Source organism: Neopsephotus bourkii, unplaced genomic scaffold (assembly GCF_033783945.1).
Source record: "Neopsephotus bourkii isolate Nb327-2 ecotype Australia unplaced genomic scaffold, CSIRO-AGI_Nbou_v1 NB_1189, whole genome shotgun sequence".
In the NCBI taxonomy this organism is placed as follows: Eukaryota; Metazoa; Chordata; class Aves; order Psittaciformes; family Psittacidae; genus Neopsephotus; species Neopsephotus bourkii.
The window spans coordinates 370898-384999 of NW_026901674.1; the positions used below are offsets into that span (position 1 = coordinate 370898).

Sequence of the window (14102 nt, forward strand, 5' to 3'; positions counted from 1 at the left end):
TTGTAGAGGTAGAGGGCTGAGGCTCCGAGGTTCATAGGGCTCATTGCCAGGGCGCCCTCATACACTTTCAAACAATCTTTTTCCTAAGAGCAATTTGTCTGATGAGTTTAATATCCACTGACCCCGACACAGTGACCCCAGGGATGGATTGGAGGCAATCTTGTGGCTGGGCAGAAGCAGCATGTGTCTGTTCAGCCCCAAGGTGCTCGCAGAGCGGGTCACTGCAGCACACTTGCTGCAACCACTGGCAATAACATTAGTTATTCAATTAGTTTTCCACCACCCAAGGCCATTCCCTGTCCATTCCCCACATGCACATCCATGCCCATGGGGGAAGGCAGCACAGGAGAGGTGGGATTGTCCCCTTGGACAATCTGCTGTTGTGGCAGATGTAAATGGGGATTAAACCACAGCCTGAGGCTTTTCTCTCTGCACTGGGTAAGTTTGCTGCAATTATCCCTCTGAAATAAGCTTGTTATGTGTTTCTGGACTCAAAGCTTTTATTTCAATAAAATGGTTTTCACCCAGAAATACTGGTCACTATGACCTACAGAGATTTTCCTCCATCCAAGATTATTCAGTCAGACTAAAGTGTCTTTACTGAGAACATGAAACGATTAGCTAGGATGCTTGTCCAGTGTTTTGACAGCATTGTTACAACTTTAGTTTCTTAAAGGGAGAAAGAAATAATTGGGATTCAACATCATTGCCATACAAATACCAACATCTGTGCAGTTCCTGTTTACCTCCCCATCCAAAACCCCCCAAGTTGTTTTAATTGTAAGTCATGGGCAGGATTTTACGAAGCCCTGAAAGGAATCTTAACAACATGAAAGTGTTGATCCTGCAGAAGGTTTTAGCATCACAAGAGCACTTTGAAGGCAGAGAACCTGCAACGCTCACACTCGCTTTTGTGCAGCGTAATGTGTGCTGCTGCATTAGGAGAGTGCTAATTAGTCCAAGATAGACTACTCGGCTGTTGACTATGTCGAACAAATTAGAGATCCCACTGTGACGAACTGAATAGAAACAATGTCCAAATAACTGGATTTAAATCTCCAAAACCTTAATGTAATTACTGCAGTGACAGGACTACCAGCTGTTTATAGGCCTTTAAATCTGCATAATGAACAGCCGTGTGATCTTAGTGTACCCAAGCACTTTGAGGGCTTTAAAGGAAATTTCTCAGGCACATATGGTTTTTTCATACCTTCCCTTTTCCTTCCCTTTCAGAGGGTGGTGGTTCATTGGAAGCGGCAATGTAAGTTGAATGTTACCGTTCAACCCCTGCTATGGTGCCTGCTGTGTTTTCTCTGGATTTGTTTCCAAACCTGTATCTTTAGTACTGTTTTGGAGTCAGGTTTATACCTCCTCAGTAGTGTTTCTAAAGCTCTCCAAAAAGCTTTATTGTAGCTGCAAAAAGCCTGGGGGGTGAGGATTGCTGTTTGTTTGCTGGTGTTTTCAAGGGGCTGGCTTCTTAAGAAGCTCTGAGCCAGGGAGGTTTTTGTTTGGGCTGTGGAGAGAGGAGGAGATGGCAATCACAGGATTTACAATAAGTGCACAGCCAGCAAATCCTGCAGTTGCTGATGTGCATCCTTGGGGTCTTCAGATGCTGTTGGTGGCTGAGGAGATGTCTGCAGCTGCCAGCACATCTCTAATCATGTGTGACTTCAGTTGTGCCAGTTCTCAGGTTCCTTTACCACATCACTCACAGTTAGCAGCAGTGCCCCTCACCCTGATGGCACCAGGTTTCTTGGTCAAGGCTGACAGCTCTCAATAAAGACTAAGCTGCAGCAAGGTAATTGAATTAGGAAGAGGAATAACTATTTTTGAGATAGTATTCTTCATCACATTTATTAGAGCAGTCAGTGGCTATGAGTCAGCACGGCAGCACATTGCAGGTCACTGGCATTGGGTGACACGGTCCCTTGGGAGCCTGATGCTCAGACTTATTGTGACTACAGGGGAAGAGGTGATGGAGTGAATGGGGTAGCATCATGCCCCCTCCATGCCCTCATCCTCATGAAGGGGGGAGATAGCCAGCCCCTGTGCAAGGAAGGTGTCAATGAATTGGAAAATCTCCAAATCTGAAGAGCTTTCTGCATGATGGTGGCAGCGTTGAAATTATGTGCCCTGTAATGGGTGACTCACAAAGTTCAGTCAGTTTGCTGGGGGATAATTTCATTGCAGTCTTACAGTAGCCAAATAGGAAACTGAATTTCTGGTGATGGACATTTTATTCCAAGAGTAAAAGGTCTGATCTCATCTATGAATAGAAATTGTAGCATAAGAAGTCAGGATTAAGAAGCTGGCACAAATTTTACCAAGGATTCAATTAATACTTCACAAATTTACAAGATCTGCCATACCTTCTTTCATATTTGCTATTTTCTGAAACTATTTTATGCTTTTCAAAAGTACATGCTCTAATCAAACAAAAATGATTTTGAAAGGCCAGGTAAGATGCAAATTAATTAGAATCATAGAATCATAGAATAGTTAGGGTTGGAAAGAACCTTAAGATCATCCAGTTCCAAGCCCCCTGCCATGGGCAGGGACACCTCACACTAAACCATGGCACCCAAGGCCTCATCCAACCTGGCCTTGGACACCGCCAGGGATGGAGCATTCACAACTTCCACGGGCAACCCATTCCAGTGCCTCACCACCCTAACAGGAAAGAATTTCCTCCTTAGATCCAATCTAAACTTCCCCTGTTTAAGTTTTAACCTGTTACCCTTTGTCCTATCACTACAGTCCCTAATGAAGAGTCCCTCCCCAACATCCCTGTAGGCCCCCTTCAGATACTCGAAGGCTGCTATGACGTCCCCACACAGCTTCTCCAGGCTGAACAGTCCCAACTTTCTCAGCCTGTCTTCATACAGGAGGTGCTCCAGCTCCTGAACATCCTCGTGGCCTCCTCTGGACTTGTTCCAACAGATCCATGTCCTTTTTATGTTGAGGACACCAGAACTGCACACAATACTCCAGGTGAGGTCTCACAAGAGCAGAGTAGAGGGCCAGGATCACCTCCTTCTACCTGCTGGTCACGCTCCGTTTGATGCAGCCCAGGATATGGTTGGCTTTCTGGGCTGCAAGCGCACACTGAAGCCGGCTCATGTTCATTTTCTCATCGACCAGCACCCCCAAGTCCTTCTCGTTGGGCTGCTCTGAATCTCTTCTCTGCCCAGCCTGTAGCTGTGCCTGGGATTGCTCTGACCCAGGTGTAGGACCTTGAACTTGGCATGGTTAAACTCCATGAGGTTGGCATCAGCCCACCTCACAAGCGTGTTGAGGTCCCTCTGGATGGCATTCCTTCCTCCAGCGTATCAACCGAACCACACAGCTTGGTGTCATTGGCAAACTTGCTGAGGGCGCAATTCTTTTGCTGAATGAAATCCATGAACATTCAGGTATCATTTGGACAGAGTGGACTGAAATCTCCTCCGTGATGCCTCAAATTAGCATGAAAATGAGGAAGGTATTTCATTTTTCAAAACAGCTTTTTCAGACATACAAGTGATGTTTTCCATTGTTAAGGCTGAAATATTAAGGACGACCAGAAGTCTCAATAAGACAGACCTGAGCAGCTGGAAAGCCCATAAGCCATCCTCTCTTGGGTGAAGGACCACTTTTCAGCTTCACCATTTCTCTGAGATGAGCAGGAAGTCCAAATCTTCACCATCAGGCTTGTAACTAATGGATTATTACACTTCTTATAATACCAAAACCTCATCTTTTGACTGCAGCTGAAGTAATTCATTGCATGAAGTCATGGACATACAATGTGCGCAAGTTTGTGCAGCACCCCTGGGTATAGGCACTACTTTATATTCCCTGGCTGAACTCCCAGTCCAGTGCTATGGGGATGCTAAGCTGAATGCCACCTTGACATTTATCTTAGCTTCAAGGCCAGTTTGTTTTTGAAGGGACTGTTGGTTTTAAAAAGCAGTGTTTAAAATAATATTTTATATCATAAAACTTCTTTGGGTAAATGGGTTTTTGGTGAAATATTTTTCATTTCAGTAAAAAAACAGTTTAATAAGCAACCGCCACTATTAGTGCTTTGCTTTTCAGGGACTGGTGACACATCCTCAATGGCACATTTTAGCTCCTAACACTTATAATTTGCATTTATCTTAGGAGAACACGTTATGCATATTCTGACAGACAGAGAGGTCAGCCTTTGATAAATTTTGCCACTCTTTTTTAAGTGTTTCAGTGATTTATTGGTAAATAGGAAGTCAGAGGATGGTTCCAACACAATCATTTTATCTGTTCTCTGTCTAAACATTTACTAACTTCCAGAGCAGGAAAGTTACTCATCCTGTCTGAGGTGCAGTTTAGCATTAGTTAACATATATTACCATGATGACCCATTTACCTTCATTTACAAGTTGCTGAAATAGCTTCTTTCTCCTGCTATGAAGATGTTTTGTATACACTGTTGGTGTGGACACCAGAATCTCAGTAGTTTCACAAGGTTTGACTTAAACACCAGTGAAGTGTTTCGTGCCTATCTGTCAGTACCTGTTTTAACTGCAGGGCATCACTGGAAATGCTGAATGTCTGCTTTGAAATCCATCTTTTCTAGTGATTGGAATAGTTTTCTCCAAAAGTAGTAGAAAGCTATGAAACTTGATAAGGAACTTGGGTAAAATTCAATTTAGAGTACTTAATGTTAATTCTGGTCTTTGTGACATTTTCGGCAGGTTATTATAGTTCAGTACATGTGCTGCTCTTCCACTTCGGGGTATACTCTTCTAATATTGAATACTGTAATATTGAATACACTTGCTAATATTGAATATTATTTAAATGCACGTATGATTTTTTCTCATTTATACCCAGTTTAATTTATTTTTCAGTACATTTCATAGAATCACAGAATAGTTTGAGTTGGAAAGGACCTTAAGATCATCCAGTTCCAACCCCCCTGCCATGGGCAGGGACAACTCACACTAAACCATATCACCCAAGGCTGTGTTCAACCTGGCCTTGAACAGCGCCAAGGATGGAGCAACCCATTCCAGTGCCTCATCACCCTCACAGTAAAGAACTTCATCGTTACAAAATATATATATGTATTATGTTAATACATATATATATTATGGTTTTTAATTCTAATCCTAAAACCCATTGAGGATTAGCCTTACTTCTGCTTGATGCTGGCATATGATTTTTTTTCTTATACATTGCAACCTGAGAGTGAGCTAAGCCATACTATATGGATGTTTAGCCATAAGTGTTAACCTTTTGACTCCAAGCTGCTTCACAAAGGGTACTTTTGGAACCAACATAGAGTTCTGTTTTTCTTGGAAGATTTTCCCTAGTTTCTCTCTAATCAATCTGTTGAAAGCCACCTGCACAGCCACACACATTGTTCCAGGTAGAATCGCCAGGGTTTGATGCCTTTGAAGACCATTTCTGTGCCATCAGGAGAGGATTATTCTGGATTTAGAGCCTTATGCTGAAGCACCTATTTTAGATTGGATATAAGGAAGATGTTCTTTCCTGTAAGGGTGGTGAGGCACTGGAATGGGTTGTCCAGGGAGGTTGTGAATGCTCCATCCCCGGCAGTGTTCAAGGCCAGGTTGGACAGAGCCTTGGGTGGCATGGTTTAGTGTGAGGTGTCCCTGCCCATGGCAGGAGGGTTGGAACTGAATGATCTTAAGGTCCTTTCCAACCCTAACTATTCTGTGATTCTATTCTATGATTCACCAACACAGCTTTCTGTTTCTGTGGTGCCTCCCAGCACTCCAAGACAGAGGCCAGTCTGTGTTAGTGACTCACAGGAAATATAGAGATGAGCTTGTCATGCTGTTTACAAGACAGGTCACTGGCCTGCAGGTCCCTGGCTGGGTTTTTTTATCCCTCACATGTCCTGGTGGCTACACACAGAGGTCTGGAAGTGTTAATGTGTCATTAACAGCTTCTATTTAGGAAAAAACCGGGGGGAATCCATAAAACAATTCATTTTGTACCAGAAATCCTATGCCTGAAAACTCCCTGAATAAGAATTTATAATGTTCCTATGCACTGAGGGTAGATGTCATTCCCAGTGCATAGGAAATCATATGAAACTCAGGCTTTGTGCTGGCCAGTAATGTTGTTGGGTAGTATTGCATCTCAGGAGGCATCTGCCTTGACTTACTGTGTGAGGGCTTGGTGCAGGTAGTGCAGCTTCTTCTGGAGTGTTATTTCCAATGCCCTCAGGCTCTCTTCTGTGCCCTAGTACAGGGGACACATAGAACCGGCTGTTTTATGAGGGATCTCATACTGAGGACCACATAGACCAAAAAAGATACCTGGATTTGCTGTGCAGCATGAAGTACCTCCTGCCTTTGTTTTAGCAGTGCAGAGAACCCATAGGGATGGCTCTGTATGATTTCAGACTTATCCCATACCATTGTCCAGGTTAGGGGTACACGCCTTGAGGGAAGGGATGCATCCTGCAATCCTGAGCTGTCAGAATGAGGTTTTCAACCTCGAGCAGCAAGGGGCTACACTGAAGCTTCTCTGAACTGCACTGGGATCCACACTGGTCTCAGCAAATCAATGGGCCTGGACCCTAATCCCTCACCAGCTGGGTCATGGGCAATCTGCTCCCTTAAGTTTCAGGCTTATTCAGACAATAGCATCCAAGTGTTTATTGCTTTTAAGTTAATCAACATGTAAATGAACATAAACCCACTAACAACTAAAAGACAAATTATGTTTTCCTAGCAAATTGGGCATGTTGCTTATGTGGACTGAAGTTTTAATAAGCACGATTAAGAGTAGGCAACTGCTGAGTGGAAGATAGTTAGTCCTCAGGCAGAGGAAGCTTCCACCCCTTCTCAGTTTGTGTTCAGAATAGGAACTGCATCAAAGCTCCCTTTTATTTCTACGTCGAGACACAACAGTGATCTTAAAGGACACGTAGTGTTTTCCTGAGAAATGCAGTAATCTGAGTATGACTTTGCCTCTGGGTGTAGCCCTGTAAGCTGCTCGGGGCTGTTTGGTTGCTGAAACATCTCCCATAAAGATCCCTGAAACATTTTGTGTGTTAAACAGCAGGGAAGGAAACCTAGTGGGGAAGAAGCCTTTTTTGGGTAACAGTCACTGGGTCTTCTCAGGGGCAGTTCTGGAATGAATTATTCTCTGTATTTACTTCTCTGCCTTGATTATTGTATTTTGCCTCTTGAATGAGACAGCATCAAGATGCTGATGCGGTGCCTGCTGTGACATATATTATGTCTTGGAAAATTGAAGTGCTTAAAATTTGCATGTATATTTGTCATATGTCCTGCAAAGATACTGGCAAATACCTTTAATATTCAGATTCTTGTGACTGCAGAAGGCATTATATCCCTGAGCTCAGTACCCTGGAGAAACCACAGGGATGTGGCTGGGTGTAGTGAATGCTCTGGTCATCCTTGTGTTCAGAAAGCAGAGTGTAAAACCAGTTCTTCTGTACATCTGAATCTTCTTTCATCATCCTGATGCACATCTAAATAACAAAGATGTGCAGGCAACAATCCTCCCTCTTCTCCCTGATAAACATAGTTAAACAGAACCTCCTTCATCAAGAACCAGTTCTGATTACGTATTTACTGGCTTCCCACCTTGTACAAACACTATCCCTCCTCATTCAGAAACCACTTTTGCAAGGAAGGTGTTAAAATTGCCTATTCCTGACACTCACCAACTTCTAAAATCAGTAATTATTTTCCTGTATCCAGGGAAATACTGATTGGAATTATCTCAGATATCTTCATATTTGATCAGGAAAGAGCAATATAATTTTCCTCCTCCTAAAGCTCATCATAATAATTCACAGCCCTGCAAAAACAGGTGTAAATTGAATCAGGAATAATCACACCAGGCCAGGTTCCCAACGCATATTAGAATCATAGAAACGAGTAGGTTGGAAAAGACCTTTAAGGTCATTAAGTGCAACCATTAGGTGAGGATATGGCCACTGTGCACACGGGAACATGGGCAAAGTAGATTGTTTGATAGAGCAGAAACCATTGCTGGCTCTTGTTCTGAATAAAGGGCTCACACAGCTATATGTGACAATCACAAGCCTGATATAGAGGTGGTTGCTACTGGTTGTATCCATCATTCCCTTTCTGCAGAGCAGCTTCAGGAACCAATCCAGCTCCAGATGAAGTTGTTAAATATGTTCCCATTGACCTGTAGAGATTTGGATATCCAGCCTTAAGGCATCAAAAGTTTAACCAGAGACAGCATAATATCATGACTACATAAAGTGTGACATATAAAATATCAGTAAACACAGATTTCTTCAATGTTAACTTTATTTTTCCTCTAGATAACCTCTTCAAACCAAAGGAAAGATTCATTCCTGAGAAGGAGATGCATATGAGATCTAAAAGGTACAAATCACTTCGGTCTTGAGTTCACTGCTAATCACTGCCATCTCACACCTAAGGTGGTGTATTTCTATGTCATCTTCATACACTGGAGGGTTGGTCTGTCACATTGCTTGCCATGCTTTTGTGCAATTCCCATGGTTTTCTTCAGCCATACCAGTTTGATAGATCTGGGACATCCCTGCCCTTTTCTAGCAATTTTGGATAGCATGGGGTCCCCATGGCATGAAAACTAAGTCACAAAATCATAGAATAGGGTTGGAAAGGACCTTAAGATCATCTAGTTCCAACCCCCTCTTAGAATCATAGAACGGTTTGGGTTGGAAGGGATCTTAGAGATCATCCAGTTCCATCCCATGTTGGACATTCAAAAATGTAAGCAGTACAGTCACTTTGGTGAGGTTTTTATTTACCATGATTATGTCACAGAGAATGGGAATTCCAGCAGACTATTAGGAGTGTGTTGTCTGGTTTAACTGCATTGTATTTCATGCCATCATTTACAGCAAGGAAAGCTGCAAATGGCATCCATGCAGAATTCATCCTGGTTTTAAAAGTGCTCAAGATCTGTCCCATTTCTGCAGCCAACACGGGCTGCTTCAAGAACTCACTATTACAAAATATCGTGAGTTAAAATCAGAACTAAGCAAGCTTTTTATGCATGCAGAGAATAAGTCCAACTTTCTTTTCAGGCTCCTTGGAATTTTATCATTGATTTCAATGGAAAATATTAGACCAAAGTCACCTTTTTGAGGGCAACTTATGCTATTTATAGGATGGACAGATTGTGTTCTCCTTGATGAAAAGAGTTCCTAATGACAGCAAGAAATGTTGTCTGCGGTCATATAATGATGGTTTTCTTATATTTTAGAAAAATAAGTCAAAATACTTGTTTGGCATTAATTTTGTGTCCTAAATAAAAAAAAAAAAAAGTGTACAGGCCAGATTCTGGTTTGAATTATGTTGCTATAAATTGAAACCAACTCCACTGAGCTCATTAGAAGCTGGTGCAGAATGTTGCTGTTGCATTGAGATAACCTGATCCCATCTCTTTCATTTTTAGTCCAGAAGTAGTTTTCAACAAGTCAGCTTTTATATAAAAACATTATTGTTAATAATTTACAATTAAAAACATTTTATAAACCTAATTCAAGTACTTGGAGTTGCCCATTAATGAGAAGTATTGCAATGAAGGCAAATGTTTCCCATAGGAAAAACAAGAGATTTGCGAGTCCCAGGGCCGACATGTGGAGTTAACTTTCTAAATTCATTGCAGGATTTATGACAATTTACCTGAAGTGAAAAAGAAACAAGAAGAAAAACAGAAACGGATCATCATCCAGAGTAACAAACTGCGTGTTGAGAACTTTAAAAAGGTGAAGATTTACTGGAATGCCAAGTTTTGTAACCCCTTCTTTACCTGGGAATGGGGTCCGTAGAGGCAGCACCTTCCTGGGGATCCTGTGTTAATCATGTGTACACCCTGAGAGCTTTGTGTTTTCAAACCTTGTCCTTGGGTTTAGGTACTTCTTTAAACTGGAATTAACAGCTGAACCTTGTGTTGGAATAAGCATCCTAAACTTTGGGGTTTTTTAGAAATGAGTAATTAGTTGTGGTAGAAAGCTGCATTAGTGCAGGTAATCCCAGAGCAGCTCTGAGGCATTCCCAGATAACCCTGCTGCATGTTGCACACAAGTATCAGTTTTCAGTTCTCTATTCATCTAATGACACCTTTCCTGTCCAACAAGGAAAAACCTTTCAGTGTTTGGGGGTTTACTCATTAGTTTTAAGCAATGTAGGCAGCAGATTAGAAGTCTGAGAATATTAAAACCATCTCACCTACAGCATCAGTTGCATCCACTTCATGTATTCTAACAAGATCTTAAGGTTGTTTTGCATTGTTTTTCCCTAGCAATTACTGGACCAGCTCCTTCAAAGAAACACGGAGTGACAAAGGATTCTCTTGCCCACCATCCTAATTGGATCCAAATGCCTTTGACTGCCATAAAATTCACTGTTATCTCAGTTACCTGGAGGTGTCGTTCTTATCTTTGGCTCTTTATATGAAGAAAGAACATTTATATTTCAATTGAAATTTTAAGGCAACTTTCAGGTAATCAAAACCACTCTAAAAGGGACACAGCTGTTTCAGAGCATCACCTTTTGGTCGGTTTGCCCAGAGGAAATAATTTAAGTCATTTTAAATGCAAATACCGAATGCCAGTGGTATTGTTTATCTTAATCTTTAAAAAAGGATGTATCTCTGTAGCCATAGACCTGGGTTTATAAGATCTGGACAACTTATTTCACTCAAGTATTCTATTAATTGATATCCTGTGAGTTAAATCCTTGAAGTAAAGAAAAATGAAAAACATTATTTGTTATGTTTAGAAACAAGCTGAAGTAGCATTCTCACATAATCATAGAAGCAGCAGTTTCACATTAATACTTAACATACCAAAAGGGACCAATATTTTAGCTCTCTGGAGAACTCTATTCCTGTTTATGTAGTGAATCTACATAGCAAGCTTACCTGTTAAAGAGCAATACTTTAAAACTTGATTATAACAGGGTTTTGTGTTTTTCATTGTAATATATATTTTACTCCACTTCTATGATCACTTAGTATTTATAGAAATGGCATATTAAGAAGTGGTGCCAAGAAGTATGTTTGCATCAAAATTGCAGAACTAAAACCATCTGTAATGTTTCCTCCAAAAATATTTAAATCTTTATTTGTACATTTTGGAAGCAAAAACAACCAGCTTACAAACCAATGGAGTTTATTTATGGAATAAAACATGAATATAATATTGATCCAACTGCTACATTTTTATTTGGTACTGTTAAATATAACACAATTATTGAAACTGTTTGAGAGGCCTTTGCATGCCACAAATCCTACGGTAAAAAATATTGCCCATAAAAAACATAGTAAGTGTTAACCTCTGTTGCACAAACACTCAACTGAGCGTGTTTGAATGAGGCTGGAATTTGGCCTTTGAGATCTATGCTTTATTTTTCTAATCTAGCTCGAGATGTAAGGTCAGGTTTTTGGAAGAAGGATGTTTGTGAGCTGGGCTTTGACCGCAGCGATATCCTCCAGCTGTGTGACCTCTGCTGGACATGGGGAGCTTAGTTATATCTTGGGTTCTGACTGCCTCTGTTAACTTACTTTGTCTCTTTGTGTTTCAGCTTCCTAGTTGGTAAAGTAGGATTAATGATGTTAATTTTCGCTCACAGAGAACAAATACATTGCATTCCAGATAGATACCTTTAAAACCTTATCAATTAGTTCAATACATTTCAAAAGGACACCTAAGGTAAGGTGATGCTCACTGTGAGGAAGAAATTGGCATGGTTCTCCCCCAGAACAAAGTCTTTTTAAGCAAGTAACACTCTACTGGAAACTCAAGTCAAGGCTGGAAGACAACGGCTCCGAGTAGAACTTGTACAAGGGACTGCAAGTAGGAGCATCCACCAAGCTTTGCAGCTCAGCTGCTTGGTAGAGCTGCTCTCCTGTGGGTTCTCTGATCTGCCTTGCTGCTCTCCAGAAAAAAGATGTGGCCTGCCTTAAACAAGGAGGGCCTTTCTCTGGTGAACTGCTGGATCTCCACCAAAGTGATAAATTATAGCCATAAAAGCACCCACACATGGTATCCTAGACTGAATCTGAAGGATTATCTTTCAAGCTTTGGTCTGGTTATGGCTCACTACAACTAGAGACATTTCCTACAGAAGTCAGTGCCAAAATCCCCTTTGATTTCAGTAGGAACTTGCATTTCTTCCCTTTGGTTTCTTAGTCTCTAGTTTCTTGACTTCAGAGAAATGGAGCTTTGGTTCATCAAGTTTGTACCCTTAAGGAGCATTATTTCCTGCACACATCCATACAGAAATACTAGATACATTTCAGCCTGCTTTACTGTGTATATTTAAGCCTGCTATTAATCTTACCCTAGAGCCAAAGCGAGAGGTTTTGTAATTGAGACAAGGAATTTGATATTCAGTATCTGTGGAGTGCGTAGCACCAGGCTCATTGTCAGGGATGTCTCCTCATGTGGGACTGAACCCTAGTGCCACCAGGAGAAGAGAGCCCCAAAGCTTTTCCTTCTTTTCCCACTTCTTCTCTGGCAGAGTGGAAGAGCCAGAGTCTTCCTCATTAGAAGTGAAAGAGTATTTTATGTTGAAATTGGACATTTGTCCTGCAGGATTCTCAGGAACTGAAAGGAGATAGCTTAATCTGTCATAAAATATCCTTCCCACATACCCATAGAATTTTATATGTATACAAATATATATGCATATTTGACGGTCTTCTCACTGTCTGGATGGGAATATCAAAGAGAGGAGCTGATCCTCCCTAGAAATCACAGCACCCAGGTCTTCGTGATAATATGAACCACGTGAGCAACAGAAATGAATAGCAGAGGCTTCATGTGATGTGGTTCAGCCAGGTTTCTGCCCCTTGGCACCCACATTGTCATGCTGACCAGGGCAAGACACTTCTCAGCTGATCCAGTTTCCTCTTTCTTCTGCTGGCCATCCGTGGAGACAGGGTACCACACCAGCCTGCTGCATCCTCACCTTCACTGGCTCATGAGGTACTTGAGCTTCTCAACGGCTTAAAGCCTATGCACCATTCACATAATCCTTTGGGTTTGTAAAAAGGTTATTTCCAGATGTTTTCATTTTATCTAAATGTAATGTTCAAAATCTGTAGGACAAATACATGGCAATTTGAGGTGGAAATCCTCTTGTATAAATAAGCTCGGGAGTAAACCTAGTGAGCAAAATGCACGATGCAAATCACTGTCTGGGAATGTTTCATATGATATGAAACCTTTGCTTCAGAAGACCATAAACGATCTCTCTTGCAAACCTAATTTCTCTTTCTGGGCCTTAGATGAGAAGGTATCTGGTAATGTATCCAGCAAACAATTCTGACATTCATTTCAGCTCTACAATCTAGTCATTGTAATAGGAAATAGACTGTACTGGAAAATGCTATTTCAGAAAAAAAATGAGCCCTATGCAAGTAGGCATCAAGTTAATGAAGTTTAGAGTCAAGAAAAAAATAGACATAATTCCACTTTGGACTTGCAGGCATTTCAAAGTAAAGTGTACATTTGCCACTGCATAGTGCTCGACACAGAAAACTCCCAACCTAAAGAGATTACCCACACTTGTCAAATGCTGTGTTTTTCCTTCTTGTTGGATGCTGTTTGAGTTCGGGTTCTCTGGCTGTCAGCCCACGTCCTGTGTCTTCAGTAGGGACACATTTTCCTGCTGGTACAGCTCTATAAGGATTAACATCTCTGGTAACACAAATTGCCATTTGTTCCCCATATCCCTCACTAGGACATCTCTTTCACACCACTGATGTATATGTGCTCACAGAACAGTATTAATGAATGTTGGTTGAGGTGAGATGCTGAGATGTTTTGGGGGTGTCACAGCACAGAACCTACATAGGCTTGCCAACAAATTGACTTGATGTTCTTCCAAAACAGAAAGCCTCTCAGCAGAATTGTCATTTTGTATTGCCCAAAATGGAGCCCACATGGGGAACGCAGGGGTTTAGGTGTGCAAGGCGTGGTGTTTGCTTGCTGGCATCATTAATTTCATCTGACAGAAATCCCTCATTAAGGATCGAAAGTCATTGCAACGTAAAGCACTGAGGGTTACAGTATTCAGGGGATTTATTTTAAACCCAAATATTTT

General features: G+C 41.4%; 1 protein-coding gene across 3 annotated transcripts in view; it reads left to right on the forward strand.

The window, feature by feature from the left end:
• Window positions 1-11198, forward strand: part of CUNH10orf90 (chromosome unknown C10orf90 homolog) — an 88213-nt gene extending 77015 nt beyond the window's left edge. For all 3 annotated transcript variants that reach the window (XM_061364089.1, XM_061364087.1, XM_061364088.1), the window contains exons 7-9: window positions 8321-8384; window positions 9658-9757; window positions 10294-11198. In XM_061364089.1, the coding sequence (XP_061220073.1) occupies window positions 8321-8384; window positions 9658-9757; window positions 10294-10332 (203 nt within the window). In that variant the 3' untranslated portion in view covers window positions 10333-11198. The remainder of the gene's footprint in view (window positions 1-8320; window positions 8385-9657; window positions 9758-10293) is intronic.
• Window positions 11199-14102: the final 2904 nt, after the last annotated feature.